Source organism: Micropterus dolomieu, linkage group LG14 (assembly GCF_021292245.1).
Source record: "Micropterus dolomieu isolate WLL.071019.BEF.003 ecotype Adirondacks linkage group LG14, ASM2129224v1, whole genome shotgun sequence".
Taxonomy (NCBI): Eukaryota; Metazoa; Chordata; class Actinopteri; order Centrarchiformes; family Centrarchidae; genus Micropterus; species Micropterus dolomieu.
The window spans coordinates 23,827,682-23,851,875 of record NC_060163.1 but is presented as its reverse complement, the minus strand read 5'-3'; the positions used below and the strand labels follow the sequence as shown (position 1 = coordinate 23,851,875).

General features: G+C 39.8%; 1 protein-coding gene across 3 annotated transcripts in view; it reads left to right on the top strand.

Annotated features, from left to right (window-relative positions):
* LOC123983599 (corticotropin-releasing factor receptor 1-like) overlaps positions 1-24,194 on the top strand; it is a 62,180-nt gene that overhangs the window by 27,342 nt on the left and 10,644 nt on the right. For all 3 annotated transcript variants that reach the window (XM_046069871.1, XM_046069870.1, XM_046069869.1), the window contains exons 5-10: positions 7,164-7,249; positions 12,704-12,810; positions 17,195-17,315; positions 18,531-18,684; positions 20,660-20,720; positions 21,742-21,814. In XM_046069871.1, coding sequence (XP_045925827.1) covers positions 7,164-7,249; positions 12,704-12,810; positions 17,195-17,315; positions 18,531-18,684; positions 20,660-20,720; positions 21,742-21,814 — 602 coding nt within the window. The remainder of the gene's footprint in view (positions 1-7,163; positions 7,250-12,703; positions 12,811-17,194; positions 17,316-18,530; positions 18,685-20,659; positions 20,721-21,741; positions 21,815-24,194) is intronic.

Here is a 24,194-nt window from a genome sequence, read left to right as displayed (position 1 = left end):
GGGGGGGGGGGGGGGGGGGGGGGGGGGGGGGGGGGGTCCGTATTAGCTGCAGTCATTGATCCGATGTATTGAAGTGCTAAGTAAGCATGACTAAATTTGGGTCTGCATTTTTGCTCGAGTAGGGCCTCCAATTACAGCGACACTTCTGCTCTGTTATGCGCTTTTTTAGCCACAAAGAGGATCCTCTGTGGGATGATCTTCGTTACTATGCAGTGTGGTGTCATTTAGCTCCGGGCTTGGAGGGGTGCCTGTGTTCCATCCACATGTACCTAGAGCTTCTGTTTCCACAGGGAGGATTTAGCACCTGGCACAGACACAGTCACTGTTTCTAACACCCATTCAGAAACAACAATGGATGGTTACTAAGCAAAGATTAAAACTGATATGTACTGTGTGACATCAAACAATGAAATCCACTGTGAGCTGTCTAAGATGCTGCAGAGACAAACCTGACTGCCGTTAATAATATAACTGCTGGCAAATCACCAATCTGGCAGCAGTTTCTAAATGAAATCAGCAGTTATTTTAGGAACCTTGAACCCTTGACCCAGTGAAATGGCGTTTTATTTTTTTTATTTTTTTACGACGCTTTCAGTGGCTCATTCCCTGCGACCTTAGAAGACTGCAGAAGACTGTAAAGTAGCACCACTGCAGTCTACTGTACCAAAACGAAGACGCACAGCATGAATCACCGTGCATGTTATATATGAATGTTCTAGGTAGAACATGTGCAACGCTGTAACTTTTAATGAAGTGGGGGGGGGGGTTCCAAGAAACTGGCGTCCATCCCAGCTTAACCACATGCACGCTGGCCTGAACACATTTTGTCTGTCATTCATTAAAGGACTAGCTTGATATTCAGGGAAATATTATTTCACAGAATTAGATCAGAAAATTGACTTCAGCCTCATGTCTGTGCATTAAAGACATGAAGCAGGGGGAAACAGCTAGCCAGGGTCTCCGTAAGTGAAAAGATACGGCAAGCAGCAATGCTGCACTGCTGAATGTCACTATTTAACATGTTGCATGTCATTTGTTTAACATGTACATTAACAATGATGTAAAACTGACATTATGTGGCATTTGAGAGAGTTTTATTCTGAAACTATTTCTTAGCTAACAACAGCAAGTACAGCAAAAAGCTATAAACAGATTGCCAGATCAAGTAAGTGTGTTTCCATCCAGCTGTATTTTCAGTTTGCACAAAAAAACACCAGAAATTCAAAAACAAAGTCAGAACATTGCATAGAAGATTTTACGCTGTGCATATGTATTGATAAAAATGGATACAGACTTGGTGAATAAATCATGACGTACATGAAGCATGTGACTTCAACGTCCACTGGAGAGATTAAAACAAACCAGGAAAGGCTCATTGAGATTGAAAATGTATTTTCCAAGAGTGCAATGGTGTGTAAGTGCTTGGCAGTTTAAGCTACATCTCAATGCTCTATGGTAAATTGTGTCAGTAGATTTCAAACACTGAGCAGAGGCATTCATTTATAAAGTTGCTATAAAAGTGGTAATAAAAAGCCTTATTCCTAAAATAAAATCCCAACTTCGACTTAAGTTTTTTGGCAAGATGCAGTGTATGCAATTTGAAATCATCAATTATAAATCCAATATATGTCCAAGATTTTGGTCTCTGTACAGGCACGATGTTTCCAAACTTGGAAAGCTAACTGTGACAAGTGCTCACCAAGGAACTCGCCAAGAAATTGTGCCAGCGCTCAACTCCCACTAAAACCACAAATTGTGTGTTTCTGCATTTCGGTTTATGTTTAGATTAGAAAAACAAGGTACAATTTGTTAATTAGTGGGCTTTAGAGGTGTTGGAGTAGGTGTGTTTTTTATTTTGGACAGAGCCAGGCAAGCAGCTTTCAAATGTCAAACATTTCACATATTTTAGCCCGAAAGGGAAACAGGCTTTCATCCTGCTGGAAACCATAATCCTAACAGCAAAAATACTATACTAATATAGTACTAATACTTTTTATAAGACATACATCACCATCCTGTTGTAGTGTTTGAGCAGTCACACAGAGCTGCAGATCAGTGTGCATTTCCGCGTACGTCTATGAAAATTAAACAGTATGTTATGGAAATAAACTGAGCCAAATTCAGGTGTGATGAAGAATTTTCAGGGACTGATGAAGACTTATACCACGCTGTTTATTGAGCCCGGCCAGGGAGATATAGTGGCAGCATACAACGTGTAAACACATGCACCAAATCTGAAGGGTAATGGTCTGTCTGGGGATAATAGTCCTTCCTAGACCCACAGAGATTCACTGTAACCTACAATAAGGTTATTGTTCACCCCTCTGTACATGTGGGAAGATTCAGTTTGCCATTGGTTTAACTCAAAACATCTTGTGTGTCATTCAGGCCACATCACAACACTTTCCAGATAGACAGAGTCTGTAATGAAACAAAAAGAAAGATAATCTCAACATTGAGTTACCTAACAAACGGATAACATTATGCATCATTATCAAGGCAGCTGCGTTAGTCAGTCGACGAAGCAGGCAGAGAGGAGAGTCTGACTTTCTGTTTTGGAGAATCCCTGTCACCCTTTGGCATATTTATATATATGGGTATATATATATATATAAAATGTGTGTATATTTAAGCTGTAGCTTGTAAATTCTGTTTTCTCAACACTATTCTTAAGCTTTTCGTAAGCTCTTTGATTGGATGTTTCTTACTGAAATGCACCTTGGGAGTCGTAGTTGACTTGTTTTTATATATTATTTATTATTTTTTTTATATTTACAGTATCTAGTTTTTTCTAATTCCTCCAAATATACCTACAAATTATTTCAATTGTCAAAAAGTTACCACATATTTACAGCCCTGAGCCCAAAATGAAACAGGGTTTTCCTCCTGCAGCACTGTGACGATTGGAAACAACACTAACAACAATACCACTTCTACTATAATGAAATGCTGCCTGGGCATTAAATCTACCTTAATTTGCTGCAGCCATAAAACTCCTTTCACCTCTTCTCATGCAAACTGGAAGCAAACAATGCCAAAAAATAAATGAACACTGTTAAAGACACAAAGAGGATTATTACCAGGCGATTTAATTTGCTTATTACATAAAGAAATATCTTCAAAGGCATTTATTCATGTTAGAAAATGTTAGCATGTCTTTTTTTTAATTATAAATAGCTTTACAAGCCATAAATCAAACTGTGGTGCAGTGCCAGAAAGAATTGATTTCAAGGTCATACCACTTCATTTGATAGACCTCCTCTGTGACGTCTCTGTATGTGCTTGTTTTTGGTTGTTTTTACACATTTGGTTTGTAAACCTTTAAACAAATGTGCACTGCACTTAGTTTTTAAAAAATGTGGTTTCTAAACAAAGTGACTTTATTGCTTTGACTATAATCCATGCAAATCTTTTGAACCCAGAGGAAATTTGTCCAATCATGCAGTGTCATGTAAATTTTATTTGAATAAAAAAAAAAAGGAGAGAATTATGGGAGGAAATGTGCGTCTTTGGTGAGGACATTTTAGCCAGAGCACTTTAATTCAGTCAGTCACAAGTCTGATATTAGAAAATGGATTTTCTCAAGGGAAGTAAAGCAGCTTAAAATCTAATAAAGACAAAATACTGATGTTGAACTGCCGTCTGTGGATTCAAATGGAAAAATGCATTCCTAAAACTCCATTAAAAATCCAAATATTTAACAAAATTAATGAAATCTGTATCTGTTATGGTCAGTCCATTACAGAACTTTGTCCCTCTTAACTTTTCACTTTGACATAATTCTCCACAGACAGATTTTAAAGCTCTCTAGGATATTGCGTTTGGGGTTTAGGGAATATCACAAGCTAGGTAATCTTGATCGGGGATGACAGTCCCCTTACACTGTCAACATGCTATTTTTACCCAGCTCGTTGCACATTATTGCCTCTGGGCAACCCAATCCCATTTCATCTCTTACCCTCCCCAAATATTTCTCATTATTAAAACATGCATTTAGTGTTATCAGCCTCCATCTCAGGCCTTATCTGCAATGTGGACACATTTTAAAAATGTCTCTTTACCTGCTTACTCACTCTGTTTGTTTAGGGTCAGGGGATCACCAAAGTAATTAAATTCATCCTCTGGGGAACATAAATGTCTGAAATAAATTTCACAGTAATCCATCCAATAATTGTCGAGATTTTTCAATAAAAAGAAATATACTACTACGGGAAAAGTCAGGGGATCACCAAAGTCAGCAGGATTCATCGTCTTTACGTTATGTCTGTACAACATTGCAGGGCCATCCCTCACATAGCCACGCCACCAGCATGGCTAAAAAGCATTTAGGCAGAAATGGTGCAAAATCTAGCTGTTTCTGATCTAGTGTATGTTGTTTAGTGGGGATGGAAAATGACCTGAAAGCACTTAAAAACTAAATTTTTAATTGCTGTCTGTTTAAATTCAGCTGTATGTGAACTCAAACTATATGTAATGCCACTTAAATCAATATTAAATCAAACAAATAATAAATACTCAAATCAATGTATGAGGCAATGAAGATACGGTATAAATAAATGTAAATATCAATATATAAATGAGTCAATATAGTTAAATATTTTAGTTTGATTTCCATTTGTCAAATTCAAATGCAGTGGATTCAGACAAGCAGCAAGACCAAACGCCGAGACCAACGGTGGCATGTTTGACGACAGGGAATACAGTAGAAGAAGTGGTTTTGTTTGGCTCCTGGCACCCCTTGCATCGTGCTCTGCCTCATCTCTCTGTAATTTACAGAGTTTCCTGATTAACAGATTATATTATTATTATATTAGTATTTGTTGCTAACCTAACCTCTAACTGCTGCTTTTTTTAGCTGCCATTAGCTGGTGAGCTCTATTCCAGCGCCGCTCCCATGCAACATTCCCCACACAGGGCGTCACATATAGATGCTTTGTCAACACCCTTTGGCATCAATTATTAACACCCTGGGTACCTTTTTAAAGGTTGTTTTGTGTATATGTAGGGCTCCGCGGTCAAGTTTGCAAGAGTAAATAGGCAACGTCTGGTAAGACTTTCAAAATAAAACTAGTGGTTAACGTTTGTTTAGGTTTAGGCACAAAAACTACTTTTGTTAGGATCATGGTTTTTTTAAAGTCACTACATTACTTTCGTGACTTAAATTAAGTACGTTGAGTAACGTAACTTATATTACTTATGTAATATTACTAAAAGGAATCGATGTTGAATTTTTGTTTCACACGGGAAACTAACACCGTTCTCCTGGCTGGTTATTTATAGTAGTACTTTTAGCGTTGAACAATGGCGCTAAATGGCTTCCTCCAGTGGGTTGATCTATGACGCGAAGGGGTTCCATGTGCGTTGGTACCAGACGCTGAAGGATGGGATAAAGCATAGCTGTCTGACACTCTCTGAATGAGTACGGGCTGGAAAACCTCCTCCTCCCGGCGGTCCAAAGCTCCTGTGCGAGAGGTGTAAACTCTGCTAATAGGACAGCAGCAGTTAGTGGTTACTTTAGCAACAAGTAATCCATATTGATCATAGCCATTTAACCTAATGTTTTTCACGTTGATCGAACGTGTTAATAATAATTAGGCCTATTTCTGTAGGTCAACTTACGACATCTATGCTTTCCTCCATTTTTCTGTCACAAGAAGATCCTCATTTTTAATCCTGCTCTGATTGGTTGCTGGAGCCATGCTAAAGTAGACACTGTAGATTTTTGCTATTTGGCTAAATGTTTGGCTCTCCTGTGAGCAAAGGACAAACAAGTCTCCTAAAATAGACGCAAACGAGCACTCCGTCTTATTGATGTTGTGATTCATTATTTCTGGACAGCTTTCAAAACACTTACCTACTGCAGAGAAAACCACTGCAGCTTTAACCGTGCCAGTGATTCAAACTCCACTTTCGCCACAAGAAAATGGGTCGACTGTCACTGGAAAAGACGTGTAACGACCCGAGACAACCCACCTGGAGATCAGGGTCAGACCTGTCCATATAAATGTTTTGGTATGGGACGAGCTATCACCTCGCTGACACATAAGTGCGTGCTCTCACTGCTGATTGTCAAAATCTTGACAGAAAACCTGACCTGTAGATGAAATAATACTCCAAACCTGTTCTGAATGTTATATGTTGCATTAGTTCGGCCTCATTTCAACCTGTTAACATTATTATATAGCAGGCACCAGAACCTATTGATAATTTAATCCATGCTTATCATTAAATTAACTGAACCTCGAGCTTTGGTCTTGAACGTTTTATTCACAGGGTGTACGATCCAGCAGCCTCACCTGTGCCCCTGCTGACAGCTGCTGGGAAAAAATCATCTTTAAAACATTTCTGACATCTCTGCTTTCAACTTTAAATTGCCTCATTGGCAGTATTTCAACATCACAGTGTCCTATTTGACGATTCCATTTCCTTCATCTTAAGAAATAATAAATGGGAAATGACAAATGTGAAATTTGTTAGGGGTTTATGTCATATCTGTCCTGTGAATGCGGCATGAAATGTGTGCTTTGATACAGCGGGCCTGCATGGAAAAATATAATTTGTCAGAGCCTTCATGCAGACCCCCTGCTATTTGGGTCTGCATTATCCAGCGATGTGCAGAAATGATATTTTTTTAAATAGAAAATAAACACCCTTATGCTGGTTCACTCTGTCTCGGCTGTTTATTTTGATTTAAAGGAGGAAACTGTGAAAATATGCCTTTTAATTGTGTCACAGCTTGCAGTAAAATTGTCATTAATTGCCCATTTATGTAAAGAACATGCTGCCCTGCACCTCTAACATGTTCTGTGAGCAGCTAGACAGAATGAGGATATCGTGTGTTGGTGTTAAAACAGCGTGGGTCTAAATGTAAAGAATGATAACAATACTTAGGCAGAGGGTGGTAGACTGTCCTCACAGCGAACGTGTGAAAAATCACAGCTTGTAAGACTACCTCTAATGATATCTCTCCCTATTAGCCTCAAAAGCAGAAAAGGTCAGAGTGCCACTACGATTCGTGCAGGAATTCACATGTTGTACATTTCCAGGTATACAAGGCCAAAAAACATGACTCTACAACTCTTGAAAAATGAAAGAAATGTGCTAAAAATCAAACATTTTTATAGCAGCTTTCTATGCTTTTTCTTGTCTTTCTCTGTGTGCAGATAATGTTTATAGGAAATGTCTTGCAAATGGGACATGGGCACTGAAGGGAAACTACTCCATGTGTAAGGCCATACTTCACGAGGAGGTAAGACGTCAGTGTGTGCATGTATCCTGATTAATGAGGCTTTTCACAACTACCCTCTAAGCATGAAACATATCGGTAATCAAAAACAAGGTTGGCAGCAGAAGATGGGTGTAGCAGGTTTACTCTAGGCTTATTTATAGTAAATATGGACTCAGGGTTTGGTTGCTTGGAGCCAGCAGCCTTAAAAGGACACTACAGTAAAAATAAAAATGCTAAAAATACTATGAAATGCCTGAGAGCATCACTTGAAGGAATCTGTTTCAAGGGCACAATGGATGTTCTGAATTTGCATTATACAGGCGCTGGCACTGCTGCTCTACTGTCATCTTGCTCAAAGTTGTGGGGGCTTGGCTGTTTTTTTATGTAGGTTGGAGCCTGAAATCTGCAAATCAACCTGCAGCTATTTCACTTTTGAACGCACAAAAAATTTTAATTTGTAAATTCCTCAAAAGAGACCAAAACAGTGCTCTTTAAAGGTGCTATATCCCCCAGCAATGTGAGCAAGTTGTGAAAGCAGAGAAGAAAACGCAGGTCGGCTTTGGTTTAAAGCAACAGCATGCTGCTGTGATGGTCCTGCTGTGCTCCAGATTTTTATCCATTCACATGTTGCTGGGTTTTTTTGCATGCTCTTAGCCTCCACCTGGATGGAGTGTATTGTGATGTGCAGATGTGATGGTGATGAGCGCTTATTTTAATTAGGATTGAACGGAGGACAAAGCATTCAGACAGAACACGCTGACCTAAATCAGGCTAGACATTTGAGGTATTGTATGTAAAAATATAAAATTACATGATGGAAATATGGTACATAGTGTGTTTGTCTCGCTCCGCCTGACCATCTGCTGAAACTGAATATTGAAAAGGTGAGTTTCCACAAACACTGTCGCCAAGTGCAGGTTTCAATAAGCTCTGTCTGTGTGTTTTCTTTTTCCATTTTTAATCTAGAATCTACATCTAGGATAAAGTCGGCTTTAATCTATATTTTTCTTATTGTCCACAAATCCCATAAAAAGACCAAAACCAACCATGTGTGAGTCCATCTCTAAATACTTATTGAGTCTCCACCCTCCAATCCATCCATAAAAACAGCAAATATTCATCAACATTCCTGTGACCAAAGCACCCCCATGCTTTACAGGCTGTAACTTGAGAACGGAACATCCTACTGGTAATGGGCTCTATTTCTTCGTCTTGAGCAGATTAATCGTTTGGAATACTGTCTGTGTAACTACAACGCGTTGGCCAGCAGACGACGATAAAGCTATGCTATTCCAAAGCAACACTTCTCCCCTGTAGTTTTAGGCAAACCAAAACTCAGAGAGAGCTTAGAGGGATTACACAATATCCAAAATGGCGGCCGGAATTATTTTTGTCAACAACTGAGCTGTTTTTGGACTGTTTTTCAGCGGTTGTAACTGTATATGTCTATTGGTACGTTTGTTGTTATTATCCAATTGTTATCCATTTGAGTGATATGAGTTTCACAGCTGATCAGAGCTGGAGCTGAGCTTCTTTAGAGTGGTCGGACAGAGGTTGAGATGAGAGATATCTGGATGGCAGTAGCTGCAGCCATGTACAGTGTTCACAGAGGGAAAAAAGTATTTGACCCCTTGCTGATTTTGCAGGTTTGCCCACTTACAAAGAATGCAACGATCTACAATTTTAATCATATGTACATTCTAACAGTGAAAGACAGAATCCCAAAGAAAATTCCAGAAAATCAGTACAGTGTTCACAGAGCGATTTATGTTGTGATATAAGTTCATTTAGATGCTTGGTGTGGATGAAAATGGTTGGTTTGAGATTCTAGCTCAGCTTCCTAGCTTCACAAGGTGTGTGGTATTTTTACTCTGCACAGGGCAAGTCAGGCCTTAGGCTTTATGCTAGGCTATGCTAGTTGCCTCCTGGCTCAAGCTCCTTATGTTGCTATTAAACTTTTTTTTATCTTTCCCTATTGCTTTTATGTTTTATGTAAAGCACTTTTAATTACCTTGTTAAAATGTGCTATACGAATAAACTTGCCTTGCCTTGCCTTGCCTTAATGCACAGATATGAAGAAGCAACAAAGCAAATAGGCATTTATTTCCAAAACAGTAAGATTTTCCTATAAGAGTTATCTCTGCAATGTGAGTCACAAATACCTGAATAGCAGTGTCAACCTCATCCACCCTTGTTGCCGTTTGTGAAGCCAAATCTTTGTTGTACTTTTTCTGATTGTTAATCTATAGGACAGTGTATTGTTTCAAAACCTTTGGATAGAGAGATTGTTAGTGGGATCAAGTTGAGTTTAATGATTTCATTTCATTTGTTATCAAAACGGAAAATATAAAATATTCTTCAAAAGGATTTTGTCTAAATGGTGAAGCATGCTGATCCGTTAATTAGGTCAGCAGATGCAGTACATTTGTACTTTATAGATCTGTGAACAAGAGAAAAAAGTGCTTTGGACTAAGACCCTTCCTTTAGTGTTTCTTCTCAGAGACTCTGAGTGTACTGTCCAATTGATTTCTGGAGAAGATGGATATAGAGTGTCTGACCTTTTAAAAATGTGTGTTTGATTTTTTTTTCCTTTTGTAGCCATGAAATAAATCACCAGGTGGTAGCGGTGGTGTGATTGACAACAGGGAAAGGGGAGGGGGAGTTGAAGTAGCTTCCCTTTAAAGTTCAGCCTGTATTGAACCGAATATTCAGCGCTCCCATTGGGAAGAGAGACTGTGTGGATCAAAGGCTTATTGGAAAGTTAGTTTGAGGGGGGGGGGGGAAATCCTCTTTTCCTTTTGGGACTCGCTCAAGGTTATTTTCTCAAATATACGATAAGTGTCTTTGTTGTTTCTTATGGAAGGAGAGTGAGTCAGATCTGGTTTTGTCTCACAAAATGTGATGGCCCACATTTTGTGAGACCTGCGGCTAGTGGTGGGTGGGTCTTATATTATCCTCTTGCCCACCCACTCCTTTCAGGCTCAACTCACAGCTCTGCAATCCATCTTAAAAGCTCCCGTTTGCTTGATTTATATCCTGATGTGTCAGCCAGTCCTGCACAGTGTCTATTCAGTGACTGATTCACATGTCTGATCTACATTACCGCACACACGGTGACACGTACATTGAAAGTGTAATCATTCAATGTGTAATCACTGGATATTGTAATCATTTCAACTGTCAGACCCACCCTTGAAATGATCCCTTTTAGTATGAATCTGCTGTATAAGATGGGGGAGATGAGGGATATGTTCACTGGGACAAAACACCATAAATACACATATGCAATTCCCAGGTCAAAGGACCCATGTGATTATATTAGCTTCGGCAGAATGTTCTAATATATTTCTTTACAAGATGTGGACTGTGGTTCTGTAAGCTTGAAACAGAAAAAACAATTTGCAAGACGACAAAACCAGTTGCATCCCTTGCTTTTAGATTCAGTGCTTCTAGGACACACTGGTAGGCAGCTCTTAAAAGAAAAAAACGCACATCAGCCAGATGCAATGCACCAGAACTCAGTGTACCATGACTCCTGTACGGTGGCCCTGAAAGCTCAATGCATTGCAGACAAAACACAAGCCAATAAAGAAAACATGTTCATCGAGTTACCAACACAACACAAAAAACATTCTGATTGCGTGATTCAAAATTGAATTGATAAGCAACAAAAGGTATCCAAACTCTGTGTCTTTTGTTTGTCCAGGTAGTTGTAACACAATGTGCAACTATACAAATGGAGATAATGATGCACACTTTCAGACAGTATCTTCTTTAAGGCATTCATGGTATTGCACTCAGTTTTACATAAAAAGTGTCATAAGTGGTTGTTTAAAGATAAAAACAGAGAACATAAAAGAAAAGTTCATATCGTGCCTGGATTCTTAGCTTTTTGTACTTGAAGTGGATGTGTTGTGTTTTATAACGTTACTAAACAGTGATTATAACTCTTTATATGACAAATGTATATTTGTATGAAAACAGAAAAAAAAAATTGTCTTGTTTTTACATTCAGAGACACATTGCAGGATTATTCTGTCTTCACTAGAAAAACAGCAGCACTGAATATGACCATTTTCTTTCCCTTACTCAAGTAGTTTTAGTTGCCTAAAATAAGTGAAACGTTAAACACAGTGGTGGCAGAAAATTCCCATATGACTTGTTTTGCAACAGTCAACTGAGTCATTTGTTATAGTATGAGGACTAATTTGTCAGAAACAGTCCCACAAATATCTGTCCCTGTAAATATTAACTAAGCATCATACAGACACAGATAAACATTCATGAATTAGAAGGGAAAGAGCTGGAACTATACCATAGTCCACCATTGACTTAGAGTTAAAGATCTGAGCGGTTTCACCAAAGTAAAGTGAATCGGAAAGATGGCTTGTTTCAGGGCGGGTGCGGCAGGGATTAAACATGCCCACATTTAATCTCGGTGTAGACACTAGTAGGTTACATAAATCCACTTACCGCACAGATTACTCCTAGTAGTGTGGAGAAAATCCGATCACAATGGATGTCAGAGTCGGAGACAGTGGTCTTAGGCACCAATTCAGAGATATATAGATAGAGATATATATATCTATATATATATAGATATATATAGATATAGATATACACGAGGCTCCCAGTATTCATGTTTCAAAACCAGGGGTAAGGCCAGGCGGTACACAGACCCCCTGAAATCTGCCCTTTGGCTCCAACCAGAAGGTTATAGGTAGTTGGCTTATTAGTACAGCAACACAAAACAACCGTAAGTGACTACAAAGATGTTCAAAACAACTACCAAAGACGCAAAATGACCACAAGAGGATGTGAAAAGACTTCAGACACAAACTACAAACAGACGTGAAATGACTATAAAAAGGATAAAAATTGCCCCAGTTACACAAAAGAACTTGTCAGAGAAGCAAAACGACTACAAAGAGACGCAAAATGACCACAAAGAGAAACTAAACGACTACAAAGACATAAAAATAACCTCAAAGACCCAACAAGTGACAGCAAAGATACTGAAAATTACAAGGAGACACACGATGACCACAGACGAACAAAAAACATCTACAAACAGATGTGAAATGACTACAAAGTGATGGAAAATTACCACAAACAACTACAAAGAGAAGACTACAGAGAGACACAACAGGACCACAAACAACACCGCCGTCTCTTTCAGTCTGGGTGTCGTGCTGCGTTTTAGGAGAGTTGGGGGTCTTTTAAATGTCAGTGTCCAGGGGTCCCTTGTTTCATAACTTTCCATGGCTGTTGGATATTTGGAATTGCAAATTGCAACTAGTTATTGGCATTATTTCTTAAAACTGTGCCAAGTCTGCCCCCATCCCCACCCTCTATTTGGCTTTTTAAAAAAAGTATATTGAGCCTTTTAAGTCTCTTTTCCTTATCCTAAAAATATTGTTTATGTAAATAAGAAATACCTAAAAGACTCATCTTGTGTTTCTTTTCTCCCTGCAGAAAAAAGGCAAGATGCACTACCAAATAGCTGTGATCATAAACTTCCTGGGTCACTGCATCTCAATGGTGGCTCTGCTCATAGCCTTCTTCCTCTTCTTGTGTTTGAGGTAAGTGTCTGTCCCACTGCCACCAGTCCGCTGATAATCCCAAAGACATCATTGATGTGACAGAAATGTCAGTGTTCTCAAGATCCCTCGTTCAAAGCGCCTCTCGTTCTTATTCACAAACCATTTGGTCATGGGATGAAACCTTCCCTATCTCAGTCCCGCAGATGTAAAGGGGTTTAGACGCCCGCAAAAACTGGGGCACATTTCACCACAAATGGGAATAATAAACCCATCTCAGAAAACCAAAGATGTCTTGTTGAGGCCTGCCGGGACAACCGGTTGAGGTGGAATGGCTTCTTCTGACAATCCGAGGCAAACCGAGAGAGAAAGATCTTAGCACCCTCAACAGCAGAGGCTGTTATTGATCGCAGAGACACCCCCGAAGGGTGAGAAAAGCGTGAAAGGGCACAGGGGGACGTAATAAATAGAAGTTTTACACGAAAGCATTTATGCACAACCCGTGTATGTGGGCCACAGCGGTGTGGACTGGGAGAGAGGACAAGTGTCGGCCAGCTAAAAATGGCACTGAGGTAGTGAAGGAGTTTGACATTTATTACTCACCTTCTTCACTTTTTAATGAGATTGCCAAACCATTTAAGGAAAGGTTGCCGCTGCCAGTGTGACGGAGAGAGAGGTTGACGCTGTTGTTCAGTGTTGTCGAAGTGGAGGGAGAGAAAAGGATCAGAGCAGAGGCAAGAGCGTTGAGAGGTTCATCTGGAAAAACACTGAAATGGCTTCACGTTTCCGAGTGAAACAGAATACAATTGCACTGTTTTTTTAATGATATCCTCAACATAGAAACACAGAACTCTCCTGGATGTTGATGTAATGGCCGTTTAGGTTTAACTGTTTCGATTTTTAACTCTAAGAAATCCTGTTTTATTTTGCCATTTTGGTGAAAATGAAGTGCATTTATATAACCCATTTTCATCCAAAGTGCTTTACAATTTTTGCTTCTCATTCACCTTTTCACACAACATCCAAGGCACTCATGGTGGACATGAGGATAGGAGGAGTCAGGGATCAATGCACCAACCCTGAAATGAGTGAATTTCCTCAACTTATTTACTTGATGACTTAGCCAGCATGAGGGCAACCAATGCAATTTCCTAGCTGTAGAAAGCTGCTCACCTTCACCCACATCTCCCTCACCTGTGTTGGATCAGGAAGAGGAAGACATTAATAAATTACACCGCAGCCACCCTCTTCTGGAAATGTAAACAAGGTTTTAATGAAAATCCAAACACACCCATGATATCGATGTACTAGACACACAAGCTAACTAAGCCAGATATGAAATACGATAGTCACTCCCAATCACGTTTGATCAGTTATATTTATGTAAATGCCCCTGCACGATGAGTAATCTAAAGAAGAAAAATAAATTCACAGAGAGAAACTGAAATACTTAAATGCTTTTGTCGGACAAACATAATTACTTTAAGATGAGACTTAATTACTACTTTACATTAGTAATACATATCTAAAATATATATATTTCAAATATATCTAATTGACATGGAAGAAATATCATGATATAGCATATAATATAATATAGAAAATACACAATAATAGCACTTAAAGTAATATTGAGATATATGTACTTTGTGTCATGTTCACTGGGACTCAAAATGCAGACAAAAGCTGGTATTGGTGAGAAACCAGTGAATAATCCAACAGAAGGTAAATCCAAAGAAAATCAACAAAAATACAGGAGGCACGTGAAACACGGGGAAACATGGGAGAACTTAAATACACCGGTGAGGGAGAAACTAATTAGACACAGGTGAATCCACTAAAACAATCAGAGACAAGCACAGGAAGTAAAACATACACACTAGGAGCAGACTAAACTACAAAATAAAACAGGAACCATGAAGCTCACAGAAACACACAAGGAACAAAGTCACAAAATAAAACATTCAAAAGCAAGAAACACAGACAAAAACAAAACCAGAACACAAGTGAAACACAGAAACTGCATACAAAAAACATAGGAAACAACTGACAAACCACACGACCAACCCAAACCCGCGACAGAACTCCCTCATTAAGGGACGGCTACCAGACGACAGGAAACAGGGGATATCAGGTGGGCGGCCCAAAGGCAGGGCCGAGAGGAACTAGAGAATATCAGGTAGGTGGACTGAGGACTTAGCAGGGGGGCTAGACAGTTCAGGGGGACGACCCAGAGGTCGACCCAACAGGCAGAATAGGTCAGGAGAGCCGGGAGCTAGGGCTGAAGCCCTCTGGAGGCTGAACTGAAGATCGACGGCAAGGACTGTCTCAGGAGGCCGTCCAGGGGGTTGGCAACAAAGGCAAAACCTCTCCGAAGGTCGGGCAGGAGACCGGCAATGAACACATCAGGAAACCATTGAGTCGGCCGGACTACGGACTGGACTCTAGGAGTTGGGCTGGACCACTGACGGAGGATCAGGTGTCGGCCCAGAAGAACTAGAGTGCTCAGGCTCCATGCCGCACAGAAACACTGGATGGTCTGGGGGATGAGGTGCTGGACACCTGAGCAGCACGTCTGCAGTGGCAGGAACCTTGTCCCAGGAGTGGACTAGCCATCGTGCTAGCAGGCCAACAACCAGACATGTGGACGTCGGCTATCAGGCCGCTAGCAGATAGCAGGTTAACTGGTCGCTATCTGCCTGGTTGGTTGGTTGTGGGATTGCAGTCTGTGTGCTCTCTGGCTCCAAAGCAATGTCCAACAAAAAGGCAGCCAGAGAGCTAGATGTCCATGAATCCCCAATATATATATATTTTTATTTTTTTATGCTTCTTTTACTCAAGTAAAATAATCTGAATGTTCTCCGTTGGTTCTGATTATGACTCCCACAACAAGAAACAACGGAACAATTAATGCAGAGACAGGATAAGAACAAATGTATTTTTATTTATTTCACTGTGTCTTTAACAAAGACTTGTCTGCAGGCTTTAATCTTAATTAATAAAAATCAGGCCGTGGTGGCCCCGCCGGCAGGAGGCCAAGGGCAGTGAGGTCACGCAGCGTAATGAATACGACTGTTTGAAAAAAAACTCCCTCACTGTGCTTCTGGCACGCCAGGCGCTGCCTTTGTGATACTAATGGTAGCTTTGGTAGTGTGACATAGTGGGGTGAAATTAGCAGCTTGATTGTGGGTCAACACACTTTTAAAACCATAACTTTATGTTTTTTGTCCCCTTAAGGCTGCTTTTTTACTTCTACGTAACAATATAATTATTAAAAACTGTAGTCTTTTTCTGCAGCATTTCTAAGCAGCTGACATTGCATTAATGAGGCTGTTACTTTCTTTAGGGGCTCAATGGTTAATAAAAATGAAAAAAGCCACGACAATACAATCCACAGGAAAAATCTTGCTCATGCACGTCTGCACAGTCAGCACAAAGCCAGTGCAAGTGACACCTATTAAGAATTGATGCATGCTAAAAAATAAATCATGTCATTCATGGTTGGCAGACGGGGAAGCAGCCTTTGCTCACTGATAATGCCGGCAGCTGGTGACAACAAACGAGGCTGTCACTGCAGTGACCGAGGCTGGTTTGTTCTGTCCGTTCACTTGTGTGCTTCTATTTTCGCTCGCTCGCTCTGAGGCAGTTAGGCAGATTTTAATTGTATCCTAAGGTCGATTTATTTACAGCAATAAAAAAAAAAATCAGACATTCAGGATGTGACAAACAAGAGTGCAAAAAGTGGGGAATGAAATGTTACTTCATATTACATTAAGGGTGAGGGGCACTGGGGAGTGATGGGAAATGTTACTTCAAGGCTACATCTCTTCATTATTCATCATCTTCATTTTCTTATTCTTCTGTTTTCCCAAGATTACTTGAAGGTGGGCTTCACCAGCAAGGACCACCAAGAGATGCGTTTAAATGATTTATTGATGAAAGAAAAAGATTGTGTACAAGGCTTGGACTCACTGTACAGCATTAGTTTGCTACTGCACTGTGGGGAAGCTTTGTCATGACAGACCCCCTGATATCCACAGAGAGGAAGGAGATGAGGAAACAAGATAGAGAAAGGGGTGGGGGGGTTCAGAGGAGATGTTAGGTGGGTATTTATGGAATGATTGAGGTGTGGTCCTGCTCCTGAAACTCTGCTTGGAAGCTCCAACTCACAGTTTAGGAATAGCTAAATACAGTGAGATAAATGTCTTTGTTTAAAATACACGGCTACAACACTCAACCTCAGCAGGAACAGATATTTAATTCACATATTTCCTACCAGTTCGGTCACGTGTTTGCTTTTACATTATACTTTCCCCCCGTCTTTCATCTTTCCTCTCAGTGTGAAATCATGTTATTTTCCCAGGCACTTGAGGAGAAATTTTGAAAAATAAACACCTGAGTTTATTCCCCTCTGTTGATCTCACAGGAGCATCCGCTGCCTGAGAAACATCATCCACTGGAACCTCATCACCGCCTTCATCCTGAGGAACGCCACCTGGTTTATCGTCCAGCTGACAATGAGTCCTGAGGTGCATGAAAGCAACGTGGTACGTGTCATTTTATCTGTTAAACTGCAACAAGAATCAGCCTTTATCACCATTAACCAAGTGGGAAGCTTCCGGTCTGAGACGTGAATCCAATGCGGAAGTCCCATAAACCTGCATTGTATCTCACAGCCAGCAGGGGCGACTCTCTTGGTTGCAAAAAGAAGTCCGGTTCCATAAGAAATAATGGTAAAATGACCCTACTTCTCAGCTGATTTATTACCTCAGTAAACTATTTCCTAATGAGTTTATGTTCTCAGTCGCTAGTTTCATGTCTTCTTCAACACAGCATGATGTTCATTTAGTAAATTATGGTCCCATTGAGAAGAAAATAGACCATAAAGCAGAGTATGCTTCAGGGCAGGATTACCGTTACCATGGCGACCTGTCAATCAGGCGAGAGTGACTTGTACCCAATTTAACCAGGAGTCGGCTGTTCACTTTCTCTGGTGAGTATCTTTAGTTTTAAGCCTGTTGTTTGCTAGACACAATTGTCAGCCCTGTTAAAATGACAGTTAACGTGAATTACAGATGCACCGCGCTAAGCAAGCTAACTAGCTCCACAAACGCCCGTTAGCGCCACCATCTCGTCCAAATATGGTTACTTCTGGGCACTTCCTGGCTGCAAAAACTTAACATGGCGGTGCCCCATGGGCCAAACTCAAGGCTTCAAAATAGCAGTCCGCAAACCAACGGGTGACGTCACGACGACTACGTTCACTTCTTACATACAGTCAATGACATGAACACACAAAGTAGTTTATTTTGACTCAATCCCACATACACTGTCCTGCTGCCTCAAAATCCACTGAGGGATGAACAGCATGTCAGAGACATTTCGTTCCAAAATCTCCCATAGGTGTTCAGTTGGGTTGAGATCTGGTGACTGTGATGGCCACAGCATTTTGTTTACATCCTTTTTATACTTCTTATCAGACCATTTAGCGAGTCCTTCTGACCTGCATGGAAGCATTTACACATGTTATGATTCTCCACTCACTTTCACATGTGTATTTCTTTCATGTGTCGCCTGCACGTATGTTGCTGGGAAATAAAGCGTGCATGACAAACGACTGGCAAACATGGAAGTCATGAAAAAGAGCATGGCTCTTCAGGTTTTCAGCAGCCAAACCTTGAATCTGAAATGGAACTTCCTCAAACATAACGACAAGGAACAATTTGTTTAAATTATGGTTGTTTAAAATGTTTATTTTGTAGGTTTGGTGTCGTCTCGTCACCGCCTCCTTCAACTATTTCCACTCCACCAACTTCTTTTGGATGTTTGGCGAGGGCTGCTACCTCCACACAGCCATCGTCCTTACCTACTCCACTGACAAGCTGCGCAAATGGATGTTCATCTGCATTGGCTGGTGTACGTACACTTACTCAATTTTTAAAATAACCTGCACAATTAACATCGCTTCTGCTGTATGAAAACCTTAAACAAATAGTAAGAAATACACTTATTGCTGTCTTGTAGAGAGTTAAATGTACAGATACCACATTCATGTGGTGTGGGTTAAATATGGAGCCAAAGCCAAGAATTGGTTAGCTTAGCTTAGCGTAAAGCCTGGAATTATTGGGAAAGTAGCTAGCCTTGCTCTCAACAAAGTTCAAAAATACATCTACCAACTCCTCTTAAACGTTTTAATAAACATATTGTGTTGTGTTTGCTTAATCTGTACACAAACAAAATTGGGGTTTATGGGGTGTACATGCTAGGCTAGCTGTCTCCCCTGCTTTTAGTCTTTATGCTAAGCTAAGCTAACCACCTCCTGGTGATAGCTCAGTAATTGGCATACAGACATGAGAGTGATATCAGTTTTCTCAAACTCTCAGCAAGGTAAGTGTATTTACCTTTTAAATACCTACCTACCTACCTAGTAATGAGTGTATTTAAATGTTGAACAGTTCATTTGAAATGTTGGAACGCCTTTGTGTCCTAAACAAAGCTTTTGAATATCTCCAGTAGGTTTGGGTAAATTCAGTCTCAACTTAATTTAAATTCTGCAAAAAATCAAACCTCAATAGAATAAACTGAAGGTCTGATACAAATTTAACTTACAATTGGAGAAATTCATTTGATGAAAATATGGATATGGCTCTCATGCCTCCGTGTATAAATCCAAGAGGCAGTTAGCTTAGCATAACATAATGAATGGCGGGGCGGGGAAAACAGCAAGTCTGGCTCTGTCCAAAGTTCAAAAACCCATCTACCAAAACACATAAAGCTCAATACCAACATGTTATCATCAGACTGTTTGTTTCATCTGTACACAGAATGTAAAAGTGACAAAATGGGGTTTTATGGCCAGGCTAGCTGTTTCCCTCTGCTTCCAGTCTTTACGCTAAGCTAAGCTAAGCTAATCACCATCTGGCTCTAACTGCAAGAAAGCAACTGATTGTTATTTCCCCAAACTATTTGATTAACTCCAGTCAGTTCGGGTACATTTCATTTCAACAGAACAAACTGAAGGTCAGAAACAAATTCACCCAACAATAGGAGGCTTTTGACTTTATAGAGATACCAGGATTTCGTGTGGCAGGTGGAAAACGAATTGGTGTGTGGAGTTCACTAACACCCAGTTTCACGCTGTCAAACTAAACTATGTGCTGTTGAGATTAGGTGTATTGTGCCAGCTGGATTACATTTCCCCCAGGGCGGCGTGAAGCCTCAGTGTGAAGGGAGATGGCAGCACATTTCGGAACGGCTGTAAAAAAAATAAACAAGATGAAATTTTATTTGCTTTGCTTAACTTTAACTCAGGCTTTAAGAGCAGAAATATTATTAAGGCAGAGCGGTGTGGCCAAGAGATGAGAACAACAAGACAAATAACATTTTTTAAGTAATCCGGTGCTGTGAGAGAAGATTTTCCTGAGATTAAAATTACGCTGATGACAGTATATTGCTAATGAGGCGAAAAGTTTCCAGAGACGTGGGACTTACATGTGTTACGTGGCAGCTGGCAGGGTCTTCATGGTCCTGTTAGTGTCATTTAGATGTAAGTGATGGCTGTTTGTTTGCCCTATATTATACTCCTTTAAGTAAGTAAATCAGAACCTCTCTTACTCACTCACTCTGCATTATCATCAACCAGAGTCCAGCTTTTCATTCATTTACAAAGACAATTTCAGACGGTGACATGTCTTGGCTTGCATCTATGGATGCAAGCGCAGAAGCAAGCAATTGCTTTTGACAGAGCTTGGCAGGCGCTGGTGCTAGACTAAGAAAGGAAAAAAAAAAGAGACATGGATTTCAAATTGCCGTGTGAAATCCCCAGAGTGATATTTTGTGATCTGAATTGCAGAAACAGTTGAAAGAAGAATCTGTCACTTTGTCTTCACAGGTATACCCTTTCCTATAATTGTGGCATGGGCCATTGGGAAGCTGTACTACGACAATGAGAAGTAAGCCCTTTGTTGTGACTCTTGATGTAAAATTCTTCTTAGATATTCAAAGAAACTCTTTATCTTTGCCCAGTATTAAAAGGACAAGGGCAAACTGTATTGCATTACGGAGATGGATGTCTATTAATAAACTGCTGTAATCACATGTGCATTGAACAATATTCTTAATTATGCATTATCCCTGCAACCATTTTCACTTTCATTGGAAGTGCTTAGTGCCACCTATTGGATAGGTGAAAATGGATTCAGCGTTTTAAACATGTGCACCGGAAAAATCTTCTTTGTATCAAGTCATAATTATCTGTAATTTTAGTCCTTAAGAATAAGGCTGGTGATATTACATGTTTTACATTATTAAAGGATAAGATCGGTGATATTAGATGATTTTTCTAGCATTGTCAAAGAATAAGGGCAGTAATATTATGATATTTAGCATTATCAAAGGATAAAGCTGGTGATATTACATGTTTTACATTATTAAAGGATAAGATCGGTGATATTAGATGATTTTTCTAGCATTGTCAAAGGATAAGGGCAGCAATATTATGATATTTAGCATTATCAAAGGATAAAGCTAGTGATATTACATGTTTTACAAAGCTAGTGATATTACATGTTTTACATTATCAATGGGTAAGGCCAGTGATCAAAGGATAATGATATAGTGATATTTTACCTTTTTGTTATTATCAACAAACCCCACAAGTAGTTTCATTACACTGGCAGATGTTTTCATTTGTTTTAAATCATTTGTAGAGTGTGGTATCTAAAATTGTTAAGTTAACCTTGGAAGAATTTCCTGCTTCTGGCCAAAATGATCCCGAATGCTCTGTAATTCATATTTTGGGTAAATTACTGACTGGAAAACATGTGTTTAAACCCCCGAGCACAAATTAAGAAATTAAATCCAACACATAGTGAACTCGCAAGGGAAATTCTTTATGAAGGATGATGAGTGACAGTATAATTACATCTGCCTGTTAGAACTAAGCATGGCTGATTGCTTCTTTTGACATTTCAGGTGCTGGTTTGGGAAGAGAGCTGGTGTATACACAGACTACATCTACCAAGGTCCCATGATTCTTGTGTTAGTGGTAAGAGTATTTTTTCTTTGAAGAACCTATCTTATATAACTTGCTAATACAATTAGTCTTCATTATGTCTTTACAATGCCTGGCAGGCGTGAAGTTGGAAACCACAACACATTCTTTATGTTAGCAATGAGAAATGTGAACTTGCACATGTGCACTTACCAAGCGTAAGATTTAAATCTCTGCAACTTGGCAAGTTGCAAGAAATATGGGAATCATTTTTGCTGAAAAACAAGAATAAATTCCAAAGATATGTTCAGTCTTGCTCGTAACTATTAGGAATGATCTCAAACACTGGAGCATTTCCATAACCTCAGGGGAGGTTTTTCACGCTTTTATTTTATTATTTTATCAGGTATTGTGAATCATTGTGCTGTCACTTCAATGAAAAAGCTCTCTCATCTGCTTCCAGCACCAGATTAAACAGCTAAACTTTAAGTTATAGTTAAGAGTAAAGATAATATATGATCTTAAACTGGACATCCACCACCTGCCAGACCTTTCATTCAGCATTCAGAACATAGCTATGTTATTGTGACTCTTTCTCACCCTGCTAACAGTCTATGTAAGGCTGGAAACTCAGCCCTCCGGCAGGGCTCATGTGATCAGTCCTGCAGATTGGCTGGGGACTCAGCCCTGCTCCTTGTACAAGCTTTAGTAATCTTTTGTCTGGTCTACAGTAACTCCCTCCTGGCTTCTAAAATACTGTCCTCAGTCCATATCCACATGCATGCCCTCACACTCTGACCACTACATCTGCTGGAATTCCCCATGCTGTGGTGATTTGGCCATTTTTCTGCTCAGTTTGAAGTATTTTCTCCCTGCTGGGTCTCCAGTTGGTGGAGTGACCTTCCCATCTTTGTCAGAAACAGCACATTCCCTTATCTTCTCTCTTTAGTCGAAAAAGTCATCTCTCCAAGAGGCACTTTGTGTTTCTCTCGCTCCTGCCTTACTCTCACCCTAAAGCACACATCTGCCTCTTTCAATATCTCTCTGCTTCTTTCACAAAAAAAATGTCTCCAGTGTTGCTTTCAATAGCAAGTTCTCTCAGGCTTCTATCTCTTTGCTTAGCACTTGAACCTGCAGGATCATTGTCAGGTCACCAGAATATTTGCGGTATCTCCTGTCTTGGTGCTGCGGTTGTGAACTTTCCATGCCTTACCATCGGTGGCTTTTAAATGTTTATGCAATAATGTGATGTACTGCTATAAGAAATAAAAACAGGATGTCATTAAAACTGTTAACTTAAGCATGGGAGCAGTGAGGAGCAGTATAATGGATGGTTCCTGAAAGATTGCCATGCATCTGTTTGGGCCAAGGTCAGGTCAACTACCCCTGGAAAGTATTCCTACAGCTATTTTTACTCCCATGTTACGTAATTCGCACCTATTGTGTGAGCTATTGATTTTGTCCTGTCATCATACTGGGGGGGAAAAAATCAGATAATCAAGAAACTGTTTTAAGGATTTAATGTTTTTCTTATTGTCAACAAATCCCCCCAAAAGACAAAAACCAATAACAAATTATTCCTACTAAACGCGTATTATCTGTACAGCCAACTAGCTTAGTCCTTTGTGCCTTAGAGCCCCATTGCTGTCCAGAAACTATTAAAACTGGGGGACATGTTCCACAGACACTTTATTTTGAGTCAGTGTGTGCTGTTGTAAACAGTGGTGGAAGAAATAATCCTTTACTTCGAAGTCAAAGTAGTAGTAATGCTACCATGTAAAAATACAATATTACAAATTTAGCAATTCAATTCAAAGAAAGACATAACAAAACAAAAGTTATCAGTTAAATGTACTGGAAGTATCAAACATAAAAGTACTCAATATGCAGAATGCCCCATTTATATCATGTGCAATGTATTAAATAATATATTACTATATATTTATATTAACTGTTTGTTGGACAAGACCAGTATCACTTCCTGAAGTCTCTGTGTAAGACTACAAATTGACGTTTTCACAATTTGGTTTCTGCACAGATTAAACAAATGTAGACACAAAGATATAATGTGTTAATTGGAGAGGTTTTGAGGTGTCAGATTTTGTTACTTTTGGAGAGAGCCATCCTAGCTTTTCCCCCCTGTTTCCAGTCTTTGTGCTAAGCTAAGTTAGCCAGCTGCCGATGTAGCTACCTGACGTGTTCCGGTGGTCAGATCTGCTCGGGGGCCTGCGCCTGCCGGTAGCGTCACACTATGACAGCGTCACTCGGACAAACTACACTGTTCCCCATTTACAGATGTAGGTATCAGATCTGCTTGGGGTCTTTATTTATTGATAAAAAGGTTTTCTTTTATTTCACATTTGCTTTGGCAATATGGCAACAACGTACAGACACACTTTAGCTCTTAAAGAGGTGTTATGGTTTTTGGATTTTT